This window comes from Tursiops truncatus, chromosome 1, assembly GCF_011762595.2.
Source record: "Tursiops truncatus isolate mTurTru1 chromosome 1, mTurTru1.mat.Y, whole genome shotgun sequence".
Classification (NCBI taxonomy): domain Eukaryota; kingdom Metazoa; phylum Chordata; class Mammalia; order Artiodactyla; family Delphinidae; genus Tursiops; species Tursiops truncatus.
The window spans coordinates 123535751-123552112 of NC_047034.1; the positions used below are offsets into that span (position 1 = coordinate 123535751).

At 35.2% G+C, this 16362-nt stretch overlaps 1 protein-coding gene across 2 annotated transcripts in view; it reads left to right on the forward strand.

Annotated features, from left to right (window-relative positions):
- The window catches only part of LRRC40 (leucine rich repeat containing 40), a 55917-nt gene that overhangs the window by 4840 nt on the left and 34715 nt on the right, over nucleotides 1–16362 (forward strand). For both annotated transcript variants that reach the window (XM_073788398.1, XM_019919430.2), the window contains exon 2: nucleotides 15025–15206. In XM_073788398.1, coding sequence (XP_073644499.1) covers nucleotides 15025–15206 — 182 coding nt within the window. The remainder of the gene's footprint in view (nucleotides 1–15024; nucleotides 15207–16362) is intronic.

Below are 16362 nucleotides of genomic sequence, written 5' to 3' on the forward strand. Positions count from 1 at the left end.
CTTATAAATTTTGGAGATTTATCAATTGTCACTTGCTTCATTTGCAAATATTTTCTCCCATTCTGAGGGTTGTTTTTTGGTCTTGTTTATGGTTTCCTTTGCTGTGCAAAAGCTTTGAAGTTTCATTAGGTCCCATTTGTTTATTTTTGTTTTTGTTTCCATTTCTCTAGGAGGTGGGTCAAAAAGGATCTTGCTGTGATTGATGTCATAGAGTGTTCTGCCTATGTTTTCCTCTAAGAGTTTGATAGTTTCTGGCCTTACATTTAGGTCTTTAATCCATTTTGAGCTTATTTTTGTGTATGGTGTTAGGGAGTGATCTAATCTCATACTTTTACATGTAGCTGTCCAGTTTTCCCAGCGCCACTTATTGAAGAGGCTGTCCTTTCTCCACTGTACATTCCTGCCTCCTTTATCAAAGATAAGGTGACCATATGTGCGTGGGTTTATCTCTGAGCTTCCTATCCTGTTCCATTGATCTATCTTTCTGTTTTTGTGCCAGTACCATACTGTCTTGATTACTATAGCTTTGTAGTATAGTCTGAACTCAGGGAGCCTGATTCCTCCATCTCCGTTTTTCATTCTCAAGATTGCTTTGGGTATTCGGGGTCTTTTGTGTTTCTATACAAATTGTGAAATTTTTTGTTCTAGTTCTGTGAAAAATGCCAGTGGTAATTTGGTAGGGATTGCATTGAATCTGTAGATTGCTTTGGGTAGTAGAGTCATTTTCACAATGTTGATTCTTCCAATCCAAGAACATGGTATATCTCTCCAGCTATTTGTGTCATCCTTAATTTCTTTCATCAGTGTCTTATAATTTTCTGCATACAGGTCTCCTTTGGTAGGTTTATTCCTAGATATTTTATTCTTTTTGGTGCAATGGTAAATGGGAGTGTTTTCTTGATTTCACTTTCAGATTTTTCATCATTAGTGTATAGGAATGCCAGAGATTTCTGTGCATTACTTTTGTATCCTGCTACTTAACCAAATTCATTGATTAGCTCTAGTAGTTTTTTGGTAGCATCTTTAGGATTCTCTATGTATAGTATCATGTCATCTGCAAACAGTGACAGCTTTACATCTTTTTTTCCGATTTGGGTTCCTTTTATTTCCTTTACTTCTCTGATTGCTGTGGCTAAAACTTCCAAAACGATGTTGAATAAGAGTGGTGAGAGTGGGCAACCTTGTCTTGTTCCTGATCTTAGAGGAAATGCTTTCAGTTTTTCACCATTGAGGACGATGTTGGCTGTGGGTTTGTCATATATGGCCTTTATTATGTTGAGGTAAGTTCCCTCTATGCCTACTTTCTGCAGGGTTTTTATCATAAATGGGTGTTGAATTTTGTCAAAAGCTTTCTCTGCATCTATTGAGATGATCATATGGTTTTTCTCCTTCAATTTTTTAATATGGTGTATCACATTGATTGATTTGCGTATATTGAAGAATCCTTGCATTCCTGGAATAAACCCCACTTGATCATGGTGTATGATCCTTTTAATGTGCTGTTGGATTCTGTTTGCTAGTATTTTATTGAGGATTTTTGCATCTATGTTCATCAGTGATATTGGCCTGTAGTTTTCTTTCTTTGTGACATCCTTGTCTGGTTTTGGTATCAAGGTGATGGTGGCCTCGTAGAATGAGTTTGGGAGTGTTCCTCCCTCTGCTATATTTTGGAAGAGTTTGAGAAGAATAGGTGTTAACTCTTCTCTAAATGTTTGACAGAATTCGCGTGTGAAGCCATCTGGTCCTGGGCTTTTGTTTGTTGGAAGATTTTTAATCACAGTTTCAATTTCAGTGCTACAGTGCTTGTGATTGGTCTGTTCATATTTTCTATTTCTTCCTCATTCAGTCTTGGCAGGTTGTGCATTTCTAAGAATTTGTCCATTTCTTCCAGGTTGTCCATTTTATTGGCATAGAGTTGCTTGTAGTAATCTCTCATGATCTCTTATTTCTGCAGTGTCAGTTGTTACTTCTCCTTTTTCATTTCTAATTCTATTGATTTGAATCTTCTCCCTTTTTTTCTTGATGAGACTGGCTAATGATTTATCAATTTTGTTTATCTTCTCAAAGAACCAGCTTTTAGTTTTATTGGTCTTTGCTATTGTTTCCTTCATTTCTTTTTCATTTATTTCTGATCTGATTTTTATGATCTCTTTCCTTCTGCTAACTTTTGAGTTTTTTTGTTCTTCTTTCTCTAATTGCTTTAGGTGCAAGGTTAGGTTGTTTATTCTAGATGTTTCCTGTTTCTTAAGATAGGATTGTATTGCTATAAACTTCCCTCTTAGAACTGCTTTTGCTGCATCCCGTAGATTTTGGGTCGTCATTTGTTTGTCATTTGTTTCTAGGTACTTTTTAATTTCCTCTTTGATTTCTTCAGTGATCACTTCATTATTAAGTAGTGTATTGTTTAGCCTCCATGTGTTTGTATTTTTTATAGATCTTTTCCTGTAATTGATATCTAGTCTCATGGTGTTGTGGTCGGAAAAGACACTTGATACAATTTCAATTTTCTTAAATTTACCAAGGCTTGATTTGTGACCCAAGATATGATCTATCCTGGAGAATGTTCCCTGAGCATTTGAGAAAAATGTGTATTCTGTTGTTTTTGGATGGAATGTCCTCTAAATATCAATTAAGTCCATGTTGTTTAATGTATTATTTAAAGCTTGTGTTTCCTTATTTATTTTCATTGTGGATGATCTGTCCATTGGTGAAAGTGGGGTGTTAAAATCCCCTACTATGAATGTGTTACTGTCGATTTCCCCTTTTATGGCTGTTAGTATTTGCCTTATGTATTGAGGTGCTCCTATGTTGGGTGCGTAAGTATTTACAATTGTTATATCTTCTTCTTGGATCGATCCCTTGATCATTATGTAGTGTCCTTCTTTGTCTCTTCTAATAGTCTTTATTTTAAAGTCCATTTTGTCTGACATGAGAATTGCTACACCAGCTTTCTTTTGGTTTCCATTTTCATGAAATACCTTTTCCATCCCCTTAGTTTCAGTCTGTATGTGCCTTTAGGTCTGAAGTGCGTCTCTTGTAGACAACATATATATGGGTCTTGTTTTTGTATCCATTCAGCCAAGCTGTGTCTTTTGGTGGGAGCATTTAATCCATTTACATTTAAGGTAATTATCAATATGTATGTTCCTATTCCCATTTTCTTAATTATTTTGGGATCGTTATTGTAGGTCTTTTCCTTCTCTTGTGTTTCTTGCCTAGAGAAATTCCTTTAGCAGTTGTTGTAAAGCTGGTATGATGGTGCTGAACTCTCTCAGCTTTTGCTTGTCTGTAAAGGTTTTAATTTCTCCATCAAATCTGCATGAGATCCTTGCTGGGTAGAGTAATCTTGGTTGCAGGTTTTTCTCCTTCATCACTTTAAATATGTGCTGCCAATCCCTTCTGGCTTGCAGAGTTTCTGCTGAAAGATCAGCTCTTAACCTTATGGGGATTCCCTTGTGTGTTATTTGTTGTTTTTCCCTTGCTGCTTTTAATATGTTTTCTTTGTATTTAATTTTTGACAGTTTGATTAATATGTGTCTTCGCATATTTCTCCTTGGATTTATCCTGTATGGGACTCTCTTTGCTTCCTGGACTTGATTAACTATTTCCTTGCTCATATTAGGGAAGTTTTCAACTATAATCTCTTCAAATATTTTTTCACTCCCTTTCTTTTTCTCTTCTTCTTCTGCAACCCCTATAATTTGAATGTTGGTGCATTTAATGTTGTCCCAGAGGTCTCTGAGACTGTCCTCAGTTCTTGTCATTCTTTTTTCTTTGTTCTGACCTGCAGTAGTTATTTCCACTATTCTATCTTCCAGGTCACTTATCCGTTCTTCTGCCTCAGTTATTCTGCTATTGAACCCTTCTAGAGTATTTTTAATTTCATTTATTGTGTTGTTCATCGTTGCTTGTTTCATCTTTAGTTCTTCTAGGTCCTTGTTAAATGTTTCTTGCATCTTGTCTATTCTATTTCCAAGATTTTGGATCATCTTTACTATCATTATTCTGAATTCTTTTTCAGGTAGACTGCCTATTTCCTCTTCATTTGTTAGGTCTGGTGGGTTTTTATCTTGCTCCTTCATCTGCTGTGTGTTTTTCTGTCTTCTCATTTTGCTTATCTTACTGTGTTTGGGGTCTCCTTTTTGCAGGCTGCAGGTTCGTAGTTCCGATTGTTTTTGGTGTCTGTCCCCAGTGGCTAAGGTTGGTTCAGTGGGTTGTGTAGGCTTCCTGGTGGAGGGGACTAGTGCCTGTGTTCTGGTGGATGAGGCTGGATCGTGTCTTTCTGGTGGGCAGGTACACGTCTGGTGGTGTGTTTTGGGGTGTCTGTGGACTTACTATGATTTTAGGCAACCTCTCTGCTAATGGATGGGGCTGTGTTCCTGCCTTGCTAGTTGTTTGGCATAGGGTGTCCAGTACTGTAGCTTGCTGGTCGTTGAGTGAAGCTGGGTTCTGGTGTTGAGATGGAAATCTCTGGGAAATTTTCGCCGTTTGATTTGGAGCTGGGAGGTCTCTTGTGGACCAGTGTCCTGAAGTTGGCTCTCCTACCTCAGAGGCACAGCACTGACTCCTGGCTGCAGCAACAAGAGCCTCAATATCATTTTCTGTTTTAAGAATGGAAAGGTAATTCAGCCCTTCCTGTAGCATGGTTGCTATAATCTGTTTTTCTTCAATCACAGCATTTAATCTGTTTACATTTAATATAATTATTGATACATTTGAGTTTAAATCTATATTATTTTATTTTCATTCTTTCCATTTTGTTACTTTTTTCTTGTTTTATTTTGGTTTAATTTTTTTAAAAATTTTTATTGGAGTATAGTTTATTTACAATGTTGTGTTAGTTTCAGGTGTACAGCAAAGTGAATCTGTTATACATATACATATATCGACTCTTATTTTAGATTTTTATCCCATATAGGCTATTACAGAGTACTGAGTAGAGTTCCCTGTGCTATGCAGTAGGTCCTTATTATTTAGTTATCTATTTTATATATAGTAGTGTGTATATGTCAATCCCAGTCTTCCAATTTATCCCTCCCCCCAAAAATTCTATTGATTCTTATTCTTAAGTGGTGGCCTCCTGAAATGGATTCTTCTTAATGAGGTCACTTGTTAGAGCTGTGAGGCATTTTACTAACTAGATGGGGTTGTTAACTGGTATCTGTACAGTGCAGATAAATATTTACCTGTAACTGAAATCTGTGTACTCTTAAGGGTTTTTAGATACGCTTTCTTTTCTAGTTCCTTTGCGAAAGAACTAGGTCCTAGTTCTTTTGTAAAAATACTATTTATTATTTTCCTCTTTATATAACCAATATGTCTACTATAGAAAAAGTAGAATCTATATACAGCATAAAAAATGAAATTAACCATCTACGGTTATCACTGTTGATATTTTGGAGGTTTTTCTTTTATAATTTTGTGTGTGTGTGTGTGTGAATATATTTAATTTACTTTCTGTTTTTTTTATTTTTAACAAATTTGGAATTGTACTGAGTTCTGCTTTTATGACTTCTATTTGTACATTTTTCAGGAACACTTGAAAAATAGAGTCATTAAAATAATCAGATAATAGTCTGTCTTATGAATATTGTGATTAATTTAAATATCCAAATATTGTTGGCAGTTTTAGAGTCATCATTCTGAGTGTCAGTTCTATAAGTTACTTAGAAAGGTATACCCAAACAAAATAACTAATAACCAACTTCAAAGAAGCACATTAGAAATATCCTGGAAATTTTAAGTGACAGCTCTTTTTATGAGCAGCAGTGTGGGAATATATTATCTTTCAACCAAAATTAATTATCTTTTGTTCAGTATAGATATTGCAGCTCTTTTTCATTGGACCAGATAAAATGAAAGTAGAATTGTAAAGGAGGTATTGATTGTTGCCTTGTGCTTGCATGACCATGGCAGAACAGTAGTGTAGGAATGTTTTTGAGTGACTCAAAAACTCAATGAAAGTAAGAGGGGCCAGTGTTTGGAACAAAAGAATGCTGTAAACTCTAAAGGAAACCACACTATTGAACTGACAAGAACATTGGTAAGTGGATAATTTATTAAATAAGCCAATTAAATTAGTTTGGAAACCATATTATTTGAGAGAGAAATATGGGTGTAAGGCTATCATTCCTTATCTTGAAGAGAGCAGTTTGGTTAGTTTCTGTTTGTGGAATTAAGTAAATAGGTCTAGGGCTTCTAGGCCACAAGATGTCATGTTGTCTGTTTTAGGGTAATGAAAATTTGCCATGTTCAGTTTGTACAGTTTGTTGTGACACGACAAAAAGTGTAACACAAACCATATGTTTACTAAGATTTTAAATAACCATCCTTAAATCTGTATTAACCATGTTCTGCTTTACTATTTAGCTTAACTCTGTATTTTGACTCCTGATTGTCTTAATGGAATTTACTGTTATATTCTAAAAAGCTAATGAGAATTAACCAAACTATCCAGATTTTATAACAAATAATTCCAGAAAGAAACTACGCTTCCAGGTGAATAGATCATCAAAACAAGCTAATTCTTAAACAATTCTTAGAAATGAAAACACGAGGAAAGTGCCTTAATCCATATGTAATGGCAAAATCTGAGGTGAACATTTAATTTTTAGTATACTGAAATCCAGGGAAGTCTACTTGTTTAGATTATAAAACAAGGACCTTGATAGTTAATTGAAAATCCCATTCCTATTTCTTGATCTGTTGATATATTTCTAAATGTTAGTATTTTAACCTGTTGGGATGTGTATCCCAAGTTATCGCCAAGGCCAAAGTTTATTTAATAAATTAGTGCAGATTTAAACTTACCCCTATATTAATATCATGTTCACTCACTTGCATTTTAATATGTTTTCTTGAGTAGAAGAGAAAAAATACAGGCTGGGAAGAATGGAATTATAGTTTCAGTGAAGCTTGTCTTCACTATAAAACTGAATGTACCCTCAAGTTAATGTAATAAATTCAAGCATGTTTTTCTCTTAAAGTGATTAGTAAACATGTTTTCCTTTTCATATGTTTAACATTGTTTCACTCTTTTCTTACAGTATCCTGGACTTCAGCAAAGAAGTGTTGTCTTCATGCATTCTAAAATAACAGTGGTTCAGGTGTTCTAAACCACAAAGATATATTCCTTTGAATCAACCTAAAGCTGCAACTGAGTTAATGCCTTCCATATAACTTTTTGAGTTAATGCCTTCCATATAACTTTTTAATTTTACTTTGGGGGGTGTGTGTGTGTGTGTGTGTGTGTGTGTGTGTGTGTGTGTGTTAAACTTTAAAGATAGCCTCAAAGTGACACTATAATATTATGGTTTATCAATTTGGAATTCTTTATTTAATGTAATGAGGCCATTGGTGGCCATACATAAACTACTGTGGAGAAAATTGGAATGTTTATCAATGAGCTTTCCCGGATTCTTTACAGAGTGACTTGATCTATTGGTTTATTCTTTTAAAGTGCTCATAATTGGGTAGACAGTTTAGTAAATGGCATTTGTAAGATAAACTATTATCCGAATATTACCCTGCATCTAGCAAAAGCCTTTTTGTACTGCTGTTACTGTATTCTAGCATTTAAGTGACAGTAGGGCCCTCTCATTTAATCAACGAGGAAACTGGGGACCAGAAATACTAGGTTACTGGCCGGTTTGATTAGTTATACAGTTTAAACCAGAGCCTTAGGTCCCTGACTCTTTGGTCAGTGTATGTCCATGATGCTATACTGTGTATCATAGTTGAATATATTTACAGTCTTTTAGAAGATGGTAATCAATCTAGACTAGATCTAGACTTTAATGGGTATGATTTTCTGCCTTAAGTAAACAGTTATTATTGTATACTATGCATGATCATTATATTTATGAAACTGTCCAAAGGAGTCAAAAAAATTTTTTTAATCTCATGATTTATTGCTCCTATAGTTTACTTGCTACACATTCTTTTATTCATCCATGTAAACACCATTTTAGACATGTTTTTTTATTTCTTCTCTGTTTCTTCACCTACCCACTTGTATCTTCCTCAAATTAGACAGTTCTCTGCTGTCAACCCATTTGTGACTCCCTATTTCTGTAATTAGCTGTTGTCAATGGAAGAAAGAATGAATTGCCCAAAAATACATGTAAAGAAATCTTTTTGCAGTGTTTGTTAAGGATCATGCCATCCCTTGTGGAAGTCTCTAGTCACATATGGCTATTTAAATTTTATTAACCAAAATTAAATAAAATTAAAAATCAAGTTCTTCAGTCACTTTGGCCACATTATAAGTGCTCATTGGCCATATGCAGCTAGTGGCTACCATATGAAATAGGGCAGATACAGGATATTTCCATCATTGCAGAAAGTTCTGTTGGGTAGTGCTGCTTAAGGGTATTATCTACCCTGTGAGAAACATATATATGTGTATATGTATATATATACACACATATACACACTTTATTTTTTTATTCATTCACATATATACATATGTGTACATATGCATTCATAAGATTGTCTTGATATATTACATCATCTATATTTAAAAAAATTCTCTCTTTATCTTTAGTTATCTTTATTGGGGTATAATTTACAAACAGTATGTACATTCATTTTAAGTGTACAGTTTAATGAGTTTTGACAAATATATACAGTTGTGTAACTTCTACCAAAATCAAGATAAAGAACATTTCCAGTACTTGAAACGTTCCCCTTGCTGTCAGTCTACCCCCACTGCTAGCTCCATGGAACCAGTGGTCTGCTTTTTGTCAATATAAATTAGCCTCTTCTAGAATTTAATTCAAATAGAATTATACATTTACAATTTTTCCGTGTTAGGCTTCTTTTGCTTAGTATAATGTTTTTTGAGGGTCATCCATATTGTTTACAAAAGTAGTTCCTTTTTACTGTTGAACAGTAATAGTCCATTGTATGTATGTATTTCAGTTTGTTTATCCATTTACCTGTTGAGTTGTGTTTAGCTTTTGGCTATTATGAATAAAACTGCTTATGAGTTTTCAAGTACAGTCTTTGTGTAGACATATGTTATCATTTCTGTTGAGTTAAATACCTGAGCGTGGAATCGCTGGACATATAATAATAAGTGCATACTTAACTTTATAAGAATTCACCAAACTGTTTGTCCCTAGTAATATGAGAGATTCAGTTGCCACACATCATTACCAACACTTTGTATTGTCGTTATTTTTAACATTAGCCATTCTTGTGGTTGTGTTACAGTATCTCCTTATGGTTTTATTTACATTTCCTTGATGGTTAATGATGTTGAGTATCTTTTCAACTGCTCATTCGTTTTTTGTATATCTTTTGCCAAGTGTTCAGATTTTTTGTCTATTTTTAATTGGGCTGTTTGTCTTCCTGAGTTATAAGACTTTTTATATTCTGGGGATGCAAGTCCTCAGATATATTGTATATCTATATTGGTATCTATCTAATATATTCTCCCAGTCTGTGGCTTGCCTAATTTTCTGAACAATTTCTTTAGAAAAACATAAGAGTTTTTAATTTTGATGAAGTCCAATTTATCAATTTTTTTCTTTTATGATTGTACTTTTTCTATACTGAGAAATTTTATCCATCCCAAGGCTGTGAAGATTTTCTCCCTTGCTTTCTTATAGAATTTTTATAGTTTTATCTTTTACATTTAAGTCTGTGCTCTACTTGGCATTAATTTTAGAGCATGTCACAAGGTAAAAGTTGAGGTTCATTTTTTATCTATACGAACATTTGTTTAAAAGACTATTCCTTTCTTACTAAATTATTTTGGCAACTTTGTTGAATATTAACTGACATTATTTTATTGCCTGGAATATTTTCTGAGCTCATTTTTTTTTTTTTCCCTGTTGGTCTATATGTCTGTCCTTATATAAGCTTTATGGTAAAAATTAAAATCAAGTACTGTTAAGTCCTATCGCTTTCTTCTGTTTCAAAATTGTTTAATATATTTTAGTTCTTTTGCATTTCAGTATACATTTTAGAATTAGCTTGTTAGTTTCTACAGAAATGCCTTCTGGAATTTTGATTAGGATTGTACTGAATCTATAAGTCACTTTGAGAAGTGACATCTTAAAAATATTGAGTCTTCAAGCTGTAACTTGGTATATTTCTCTACTTATCTAGACCTTCTTTAAGTTTTCACAGCAAAAAACACAGGTCTTTCATATATTTTGTATTTTCATACCATAGGTTTTGCATATATTTGTTAAATTTAACACTCAGTATTTCATGGTTTTAGATGTTATGTCTTGTAAATCTTTAAGCATTTAAGAATGTTTTCAGTTACTGATTGCTAATATGTAGAAACACAATCGATTTTTGTATATTAAGCTTGAAGTCTGTGACCTTTCTAAACTCATTACATTTAATTTTTTTGGTAGCTTTCTTAGGATTTTCTATATAGATCTTCATGTCTGCTAATAGAGACAGTTTTACTTCTTCCTTTTCAGTCTGAGTGGCTTTTATTTATTTTTCTTGCCTTGTTGCATTAGTCAGAACTGCTAGTAAAATATTGACACAGTAAGAATGGGCATCCTCACTTTGTACCCAATTTTAGAGAGTAAGCCCTGAGTTTTTCACCATTAAGTATATTGTTAGCTGTAGATTTTTCAAAGATACCCTTTATCCGGTTGAATGAGTTCCCTTTCATACCTAGTTTTTTGAGAGTTTTTATCTTGAATGATTGTTGAATTTTGTCAGATGCTTTTTTTTTTTTTCATTCCTTGACAGTCATATTGTGTTACTCTTTTTCTGTTAATATGGTCAACTGCATTGATTCATTTTCAAATGTTAAAGTATCCTTGCATTCCTCATATAAATCACTTGGTCATGGTGTTTAGATTTGGTTTTTGGTTTTTGGCTTTTTTTCCCCCCCCTTTTAATGTCTTTGATTTTGATATCAGAGTAGTGCTGGCTTTATAAAATGAGCTGGGAATTTTTCTTTCCTCTATTTTCTGAAACAGTCTGTAGAATCAGTATCATTTCTACTCTAAATGTCTGTAGAATTCACCAGTGAAGTCATCTGGGCCTGGAGTTTTCTTTGTGGGAATGTTTTAAATAGCAAGTTTAATTTCTTTGGTAGATACTATGTGCTTTATTGTGATTTATAAGAAATATATATATTTGGTCATTCAGATGACCAAAATATATTTCTCAGAGATATTTGGTCCATAGTTCCTGGCCCACAGCTCCCAAAACCCTTGGAATTTCCTGAATAATAAGAGCAATGGGAGCATCCTTTGTTATAATATTTGGTTTCTTGTCCTCAGTTCCCGAAAAACAAAAACAAAACCCCCAAAAAACTGCTTCAGAGCCATAAAAGTTAAATGGTGTCTTGTTAACAAGCCTTTAGTACCACAAGTGAGTTTATGTTAATGAAAGTGACTTGCAAAAAACACCTAAGGGTGGAGGCTGGTTGCCAGGAGAACTAACCACAGATAGAATCAGAACCAGAAACCCTGATTCTGGGGAGGAGAGAGGGGATAGAGGTTGAATCAATCACCAATGGCAAATGAGTTAATCAATCATGCCTATGTAATGAAGCCTCTGTAAAAACCAAAAAAGGAGAGGGTTCTGAGAGCTTCCACATTAGGGAACCAGTATGCTCCCATGTGCCATTGTGCCGGACCACGAGCTCTACAAGGATGGAAGCTCCCTTTTTCAGACCTTGCCCTATGTATCTCTTCATCTGGTTGTTGGTTCGTATCCTTTAATATTGTTCGTAATAAATCTGTCACTAGTGAGTAAATGGGTTTTCCTGAGTTCTGTGGGCCATTCTAGCAAATTAACTGAACCCAAGGAGGGAGTCGTGGGAACCTCTGATTTATAGCCAATTGATGAGAAGTACTGGTAATAAGCTGGGCTTGTGACTGGCCTCTGAAGTGGAAGGCAGTTTTGTGGGACTGAGCCCTTTACTTGTTGAATCTGATTCTATATCCCCTAGTAGTGTCAGAGTTGAGACACCAGGAGGGTGTCTGAGAATTGATTGTATGGGGAACAATATGCACACTGGAATTGGGTCTAGGAACCCTTTCAAAAGGCTACTCAGATTTCCTATTGCTGTTGTGCTTTTTTTTTCCCCCTTTGAGGGAATTTCTCCATATCCTCTAAGTTGTTGAATGTATGGATATAAAGTTGTTCATCATATTCCCTTATACTTTTTTTAAAAAATAAATTTATTTATTTATTTTTAGGGTCTTTGTTGCTGCACGCGGGCTTTCTCTAGTTGCAGTGAGCGGGGTGGGGGGGATACTCTTCATTGTGCACGGGCTTCTCACTGTGGTGGCTTCTCTTGTTGCGGAGCATGGATTCTAGGCACGGGCTTCAGTAGTTGTGGAACACAGGCTCATTAGTTGTGGCTCACGGGCTCAGTGTTGTAGCTCACGGGCTCTAGAGCGCAGGCTCAGTAGTTGTGCACAGGCTTAGTTGCTCCATGGCATGTGGGATCTTCCCGGACCAGGGCTCAAATCCATGTACCCTGTACTGGCAGGTGGATTCTTCACCACTGTGCCACCAGGGAAGCCCCTTCCCTTATCTTCTTAACATTTGTAAGATTGGTAGTGATATTCCCACTTTCAAAGAACTGGGTATTGGTTTTATTGCTTTTTATCTGTTACCGTATTTGTTTTCGATGTCATTGATTTCTACTCTTTTTTTGTTTACTTTGGGTTTACTTTGTTCTTTTCTATCTTCCTAAGATTGTAGTTTAGATCATTGTGATATGGGATTATATATGAGCAAGATTGGCCATGAGTTGATAACTGTTAAATGTGGGCGGTGGGTACGTGGAGCATTATTTCATTATACTATTTGTTAATTTATGTATATATTTGACATATTATATAACTTTAAAAATTACATAAAGCAAATAAATCTAACTCCATAGTAAATTTTTTTCACATTTATATGCCTATTGACATTTATTTTTTACCTGGTAGTTTCTGTTTTGTGAATTGGTAAGCTACTTTTAGGATGGCTCCACTGAATTCCTCAATAATTAGGACAATATACCTTTCAGTGGTTCTTCATATTTGTGGGGAGGGAAGAAAAGTGACATGAATCTTGGTGCTATAAACTCTTGAAGAAATTGAGATATTTCACAAACAATGGGGAAAAGAATGAGCAGTAAGTCAATGTTTATGGAAAAGCAAATTGATACATATTTAATAACAGCAGTATAGTATCAACAATTATGCATCCCGTGATAGTTCCTACAAAGACAAATTTGGTTAACCAAAATATCTGAAGTAATAATGATAAAATTGTAACATTCATTTAGTGTAGTTCATGGGTAACAGATATTTTTGTTGTGTTGTATACAAATTTCTTGTGTTCTCCACCTTCCTCCTTACAAAAAAAGATATTTTCCATTACATTGCCTTTTAAGTATAATCGTCTTAATGTACCTATGTACGTGTAGGTGTTAAGAGAAAAATATATGCACAATGCTCTACATATTTTCTTTAGGAGTAGACTTGTGCATCTCACATAGCTTCTTCCATACATTTTTTTTTAATGTTTTGTATTGTTTTGTCTTGCCTTGTTTTTTTTTTTTTTTGTCGTTCTTATACTGGAGCTTTTTGTTGGTGACCCAAACTGGTATGGCACATTTGTAACTTGTTTTTGCTTAAGGGTAACATTGATTTTTAGTCAAATACATAAATGTACCCATTTTTATTGACTCATTTGGTGTCAGTAACTTCACATGCTAGTGCTGGGCTGATGTGTGTTTCTCATTCCCACTCAGTCATCCATATCTACCCACCAAAATAATAATAACAACAGTGAAGGTACATTTTATGCTGCTTTTGTACTCAAAGAGTTGGAAAGAGTGGCTTTTGTTTCTTTGCTTTGCTTTAAAAATAAACCTCTGTGCATAAACATGGGTGGATTTTCATTCTGTTTTATTCCCATTTGCTGGGGATTCATTGATAGAAGAGTAGAGAAATGCAGATTGCTTAGGCAGAGAGAAGGGTAGGAAAGGGATCTTATAATTTATTCTAATACAAGTATAGGTACCTCATTTTTTTTGAGTGAATGGATTTCAGGAACTTTGCTTTGCTTCTGTAAAACCATTGTATTGCATTGCTTGATCTGATTGTGTCCTGAACTTGAAACTTTGACCACACCTTTCCATTTAATGTCATTTTAAAATGATAGTCAGTAACTGTAAGGCATAACCAATGGTTGCCTTGATTAATATTAGCTAAAGTTCTAGATCATACCCATATATCGTCCTACTGGTATCAAGGAATGAAGGACTATTTAAAATAGTTCTGCTATAGCACTAGAGCAAGTTAATATTTTCTGGAGCTTCAAGTGTTATAGTGATAAACCTGGACTCTTTCTGTTTAACTTGAACAGTCTTATTTGCAGTGTCAAAGGAATTGCTGTATATGCTGCAACAGAAGTAATACAATGTTGTGTGATGGGATAAGAAATAAAATTGTACGTCAGATAAAATAGAGAGCAGCTACCAGAGTCAGATATACCTTACAAATATTCACTGAGAAGCAAGACAATTTAGTTTTTCCAGGGTTTAAATCCCGTTTAGCTATATAACCCTGGGTAAATGATACATTCTCTGTGCCCCATTTTTCTCATCTGTAAAGTGAGAATAACACCTACCTTACGGAGTTGCTATGAGATATAAATGAGTTAGTTTAAATGTTGATTTCCATACGTTCTCTGTTATGGTTGCCTAATGGTAGAGTCCATTCTTTATTTGTCTTGTATATCTAACCACTATGTGCTGTGCAGGGAATGTATATAGTAAATATAGTTGAATGAAGATAAGAGTGAGATCTAATATGAAAAATACATATCCAATATTCTGTTTTGGAATAAAATCAACTTCCATTGTAATGTAGTTGGAATTCATTGCTATTTGTTTGATTTATTTGAAAGTGTTTTTTTAGTGTTTCAGAAACTTCTTTTCAGTAGATAAGCAGAATAGCTGTTATAAACATGTGTACTTAGTATCTCACCTCTTTCCCTTCTTTTTTTTTTTTGGTTTGGTGGTGGTGGAAATAGTGCCTCAGTGTGTTTGGAGAATAAATGTGGATATCCCTGAAGAAGCTAATCAGAATCTTTCATTCAGTGCTACTGAGCGATGGTGGGAACAGACAGATTTGACCAAACTAATCATATCAAACAATAAACTTCAGTCACTTACTGATGACCTCCGACTCCTTCCTGCACTGACTGTTCTTGATGTAAGTTGACTGATTATAAATATGGATCTTCGTCTGAAGAGACTCTAAAGCTAAATTTAGGCTTTGAGTAATAGAAGACCCATGTTCAATCGGTAGAGTGCAAGGAAGAATAACAAATTACTGTGTTCGGCATAGCATAATGGTTGAGTGCAGAGTCAGAACATCAGGCTTCAAATTTTGACTCTGCCACTTGATAGCTGTGTGATCTCGGGAAGGTTACCTCTTTGTGCTTCAGTTTCCATGTTTATAAACCGAGACTGGTACTACTACCTGTTTTTAAAAATTGTTCTTTGAATTAAATGAGTTAATGCATACAGACAGAATTGGTATTTAACAAGTGGTTGCTGCTGCTCGTCTTTTTTTTAATTGCTATTATTATATATATATATATATATTTTTTTTCCTGCGGTAAGCGGGCCTCTCACTGTTGTGGCCTCTCCCGTTGCGGAGGCTCCGGACGCGCAGGCTCAGCGGCCATGGCTCACGGGCCCAGCTGCTCCGTGGCATGTGGGATCTTCCCGGACCGGGGCACTAACCCGTGTCCCCTGCATTGGCAGGTGGACTCCCAACCACTGCGCCACCAGGGAAGCCCTATTGCTATTATTTTTATCATCATTATTATTGTCGGTGTTAAAGCAAGTATTTAATATTGTTTTGTTTTTTGGGTTTTTTTTTTTGTTACTTTGGGGGGTTTTTTTGGTAACTTATCTCCAATACTGACTTGAATTATTGGGCTTAAATTTTTGTGTGTTTATTCAGGGACTATGTTGTGTTTTTTTTGTTTTTTGTTTTTTGTTTTTTTGTGGTACGCAGGCCTCTCACTGATGTGGCCTCTCCCGTTGCGGAGCACAGGCTCCAGACGCGCAGGCTCAGCGGCCACGGCCCACAGGCCCAGCCGCTCCGCGGCACGTGGGATCCTCCCAGACCGGGGCACGAACGCGCGTCCCCTAGCATCGGCAGGCGGACTCTCAACCACTGCGCCACCAGGGAAGCCCAGGGACTATGTTTTTAATCCCTAGTTGCCATGTCATGAGTAGTTTATTTCATAATCTACAGACTTCTGATATACTTTACTTAGGATCATCAAAAATCTTCCATTTCATGTCTGAAAAAGTTAGATGTAGTGAGATTTCTAAAGAAGTTTTTATATTCTTCA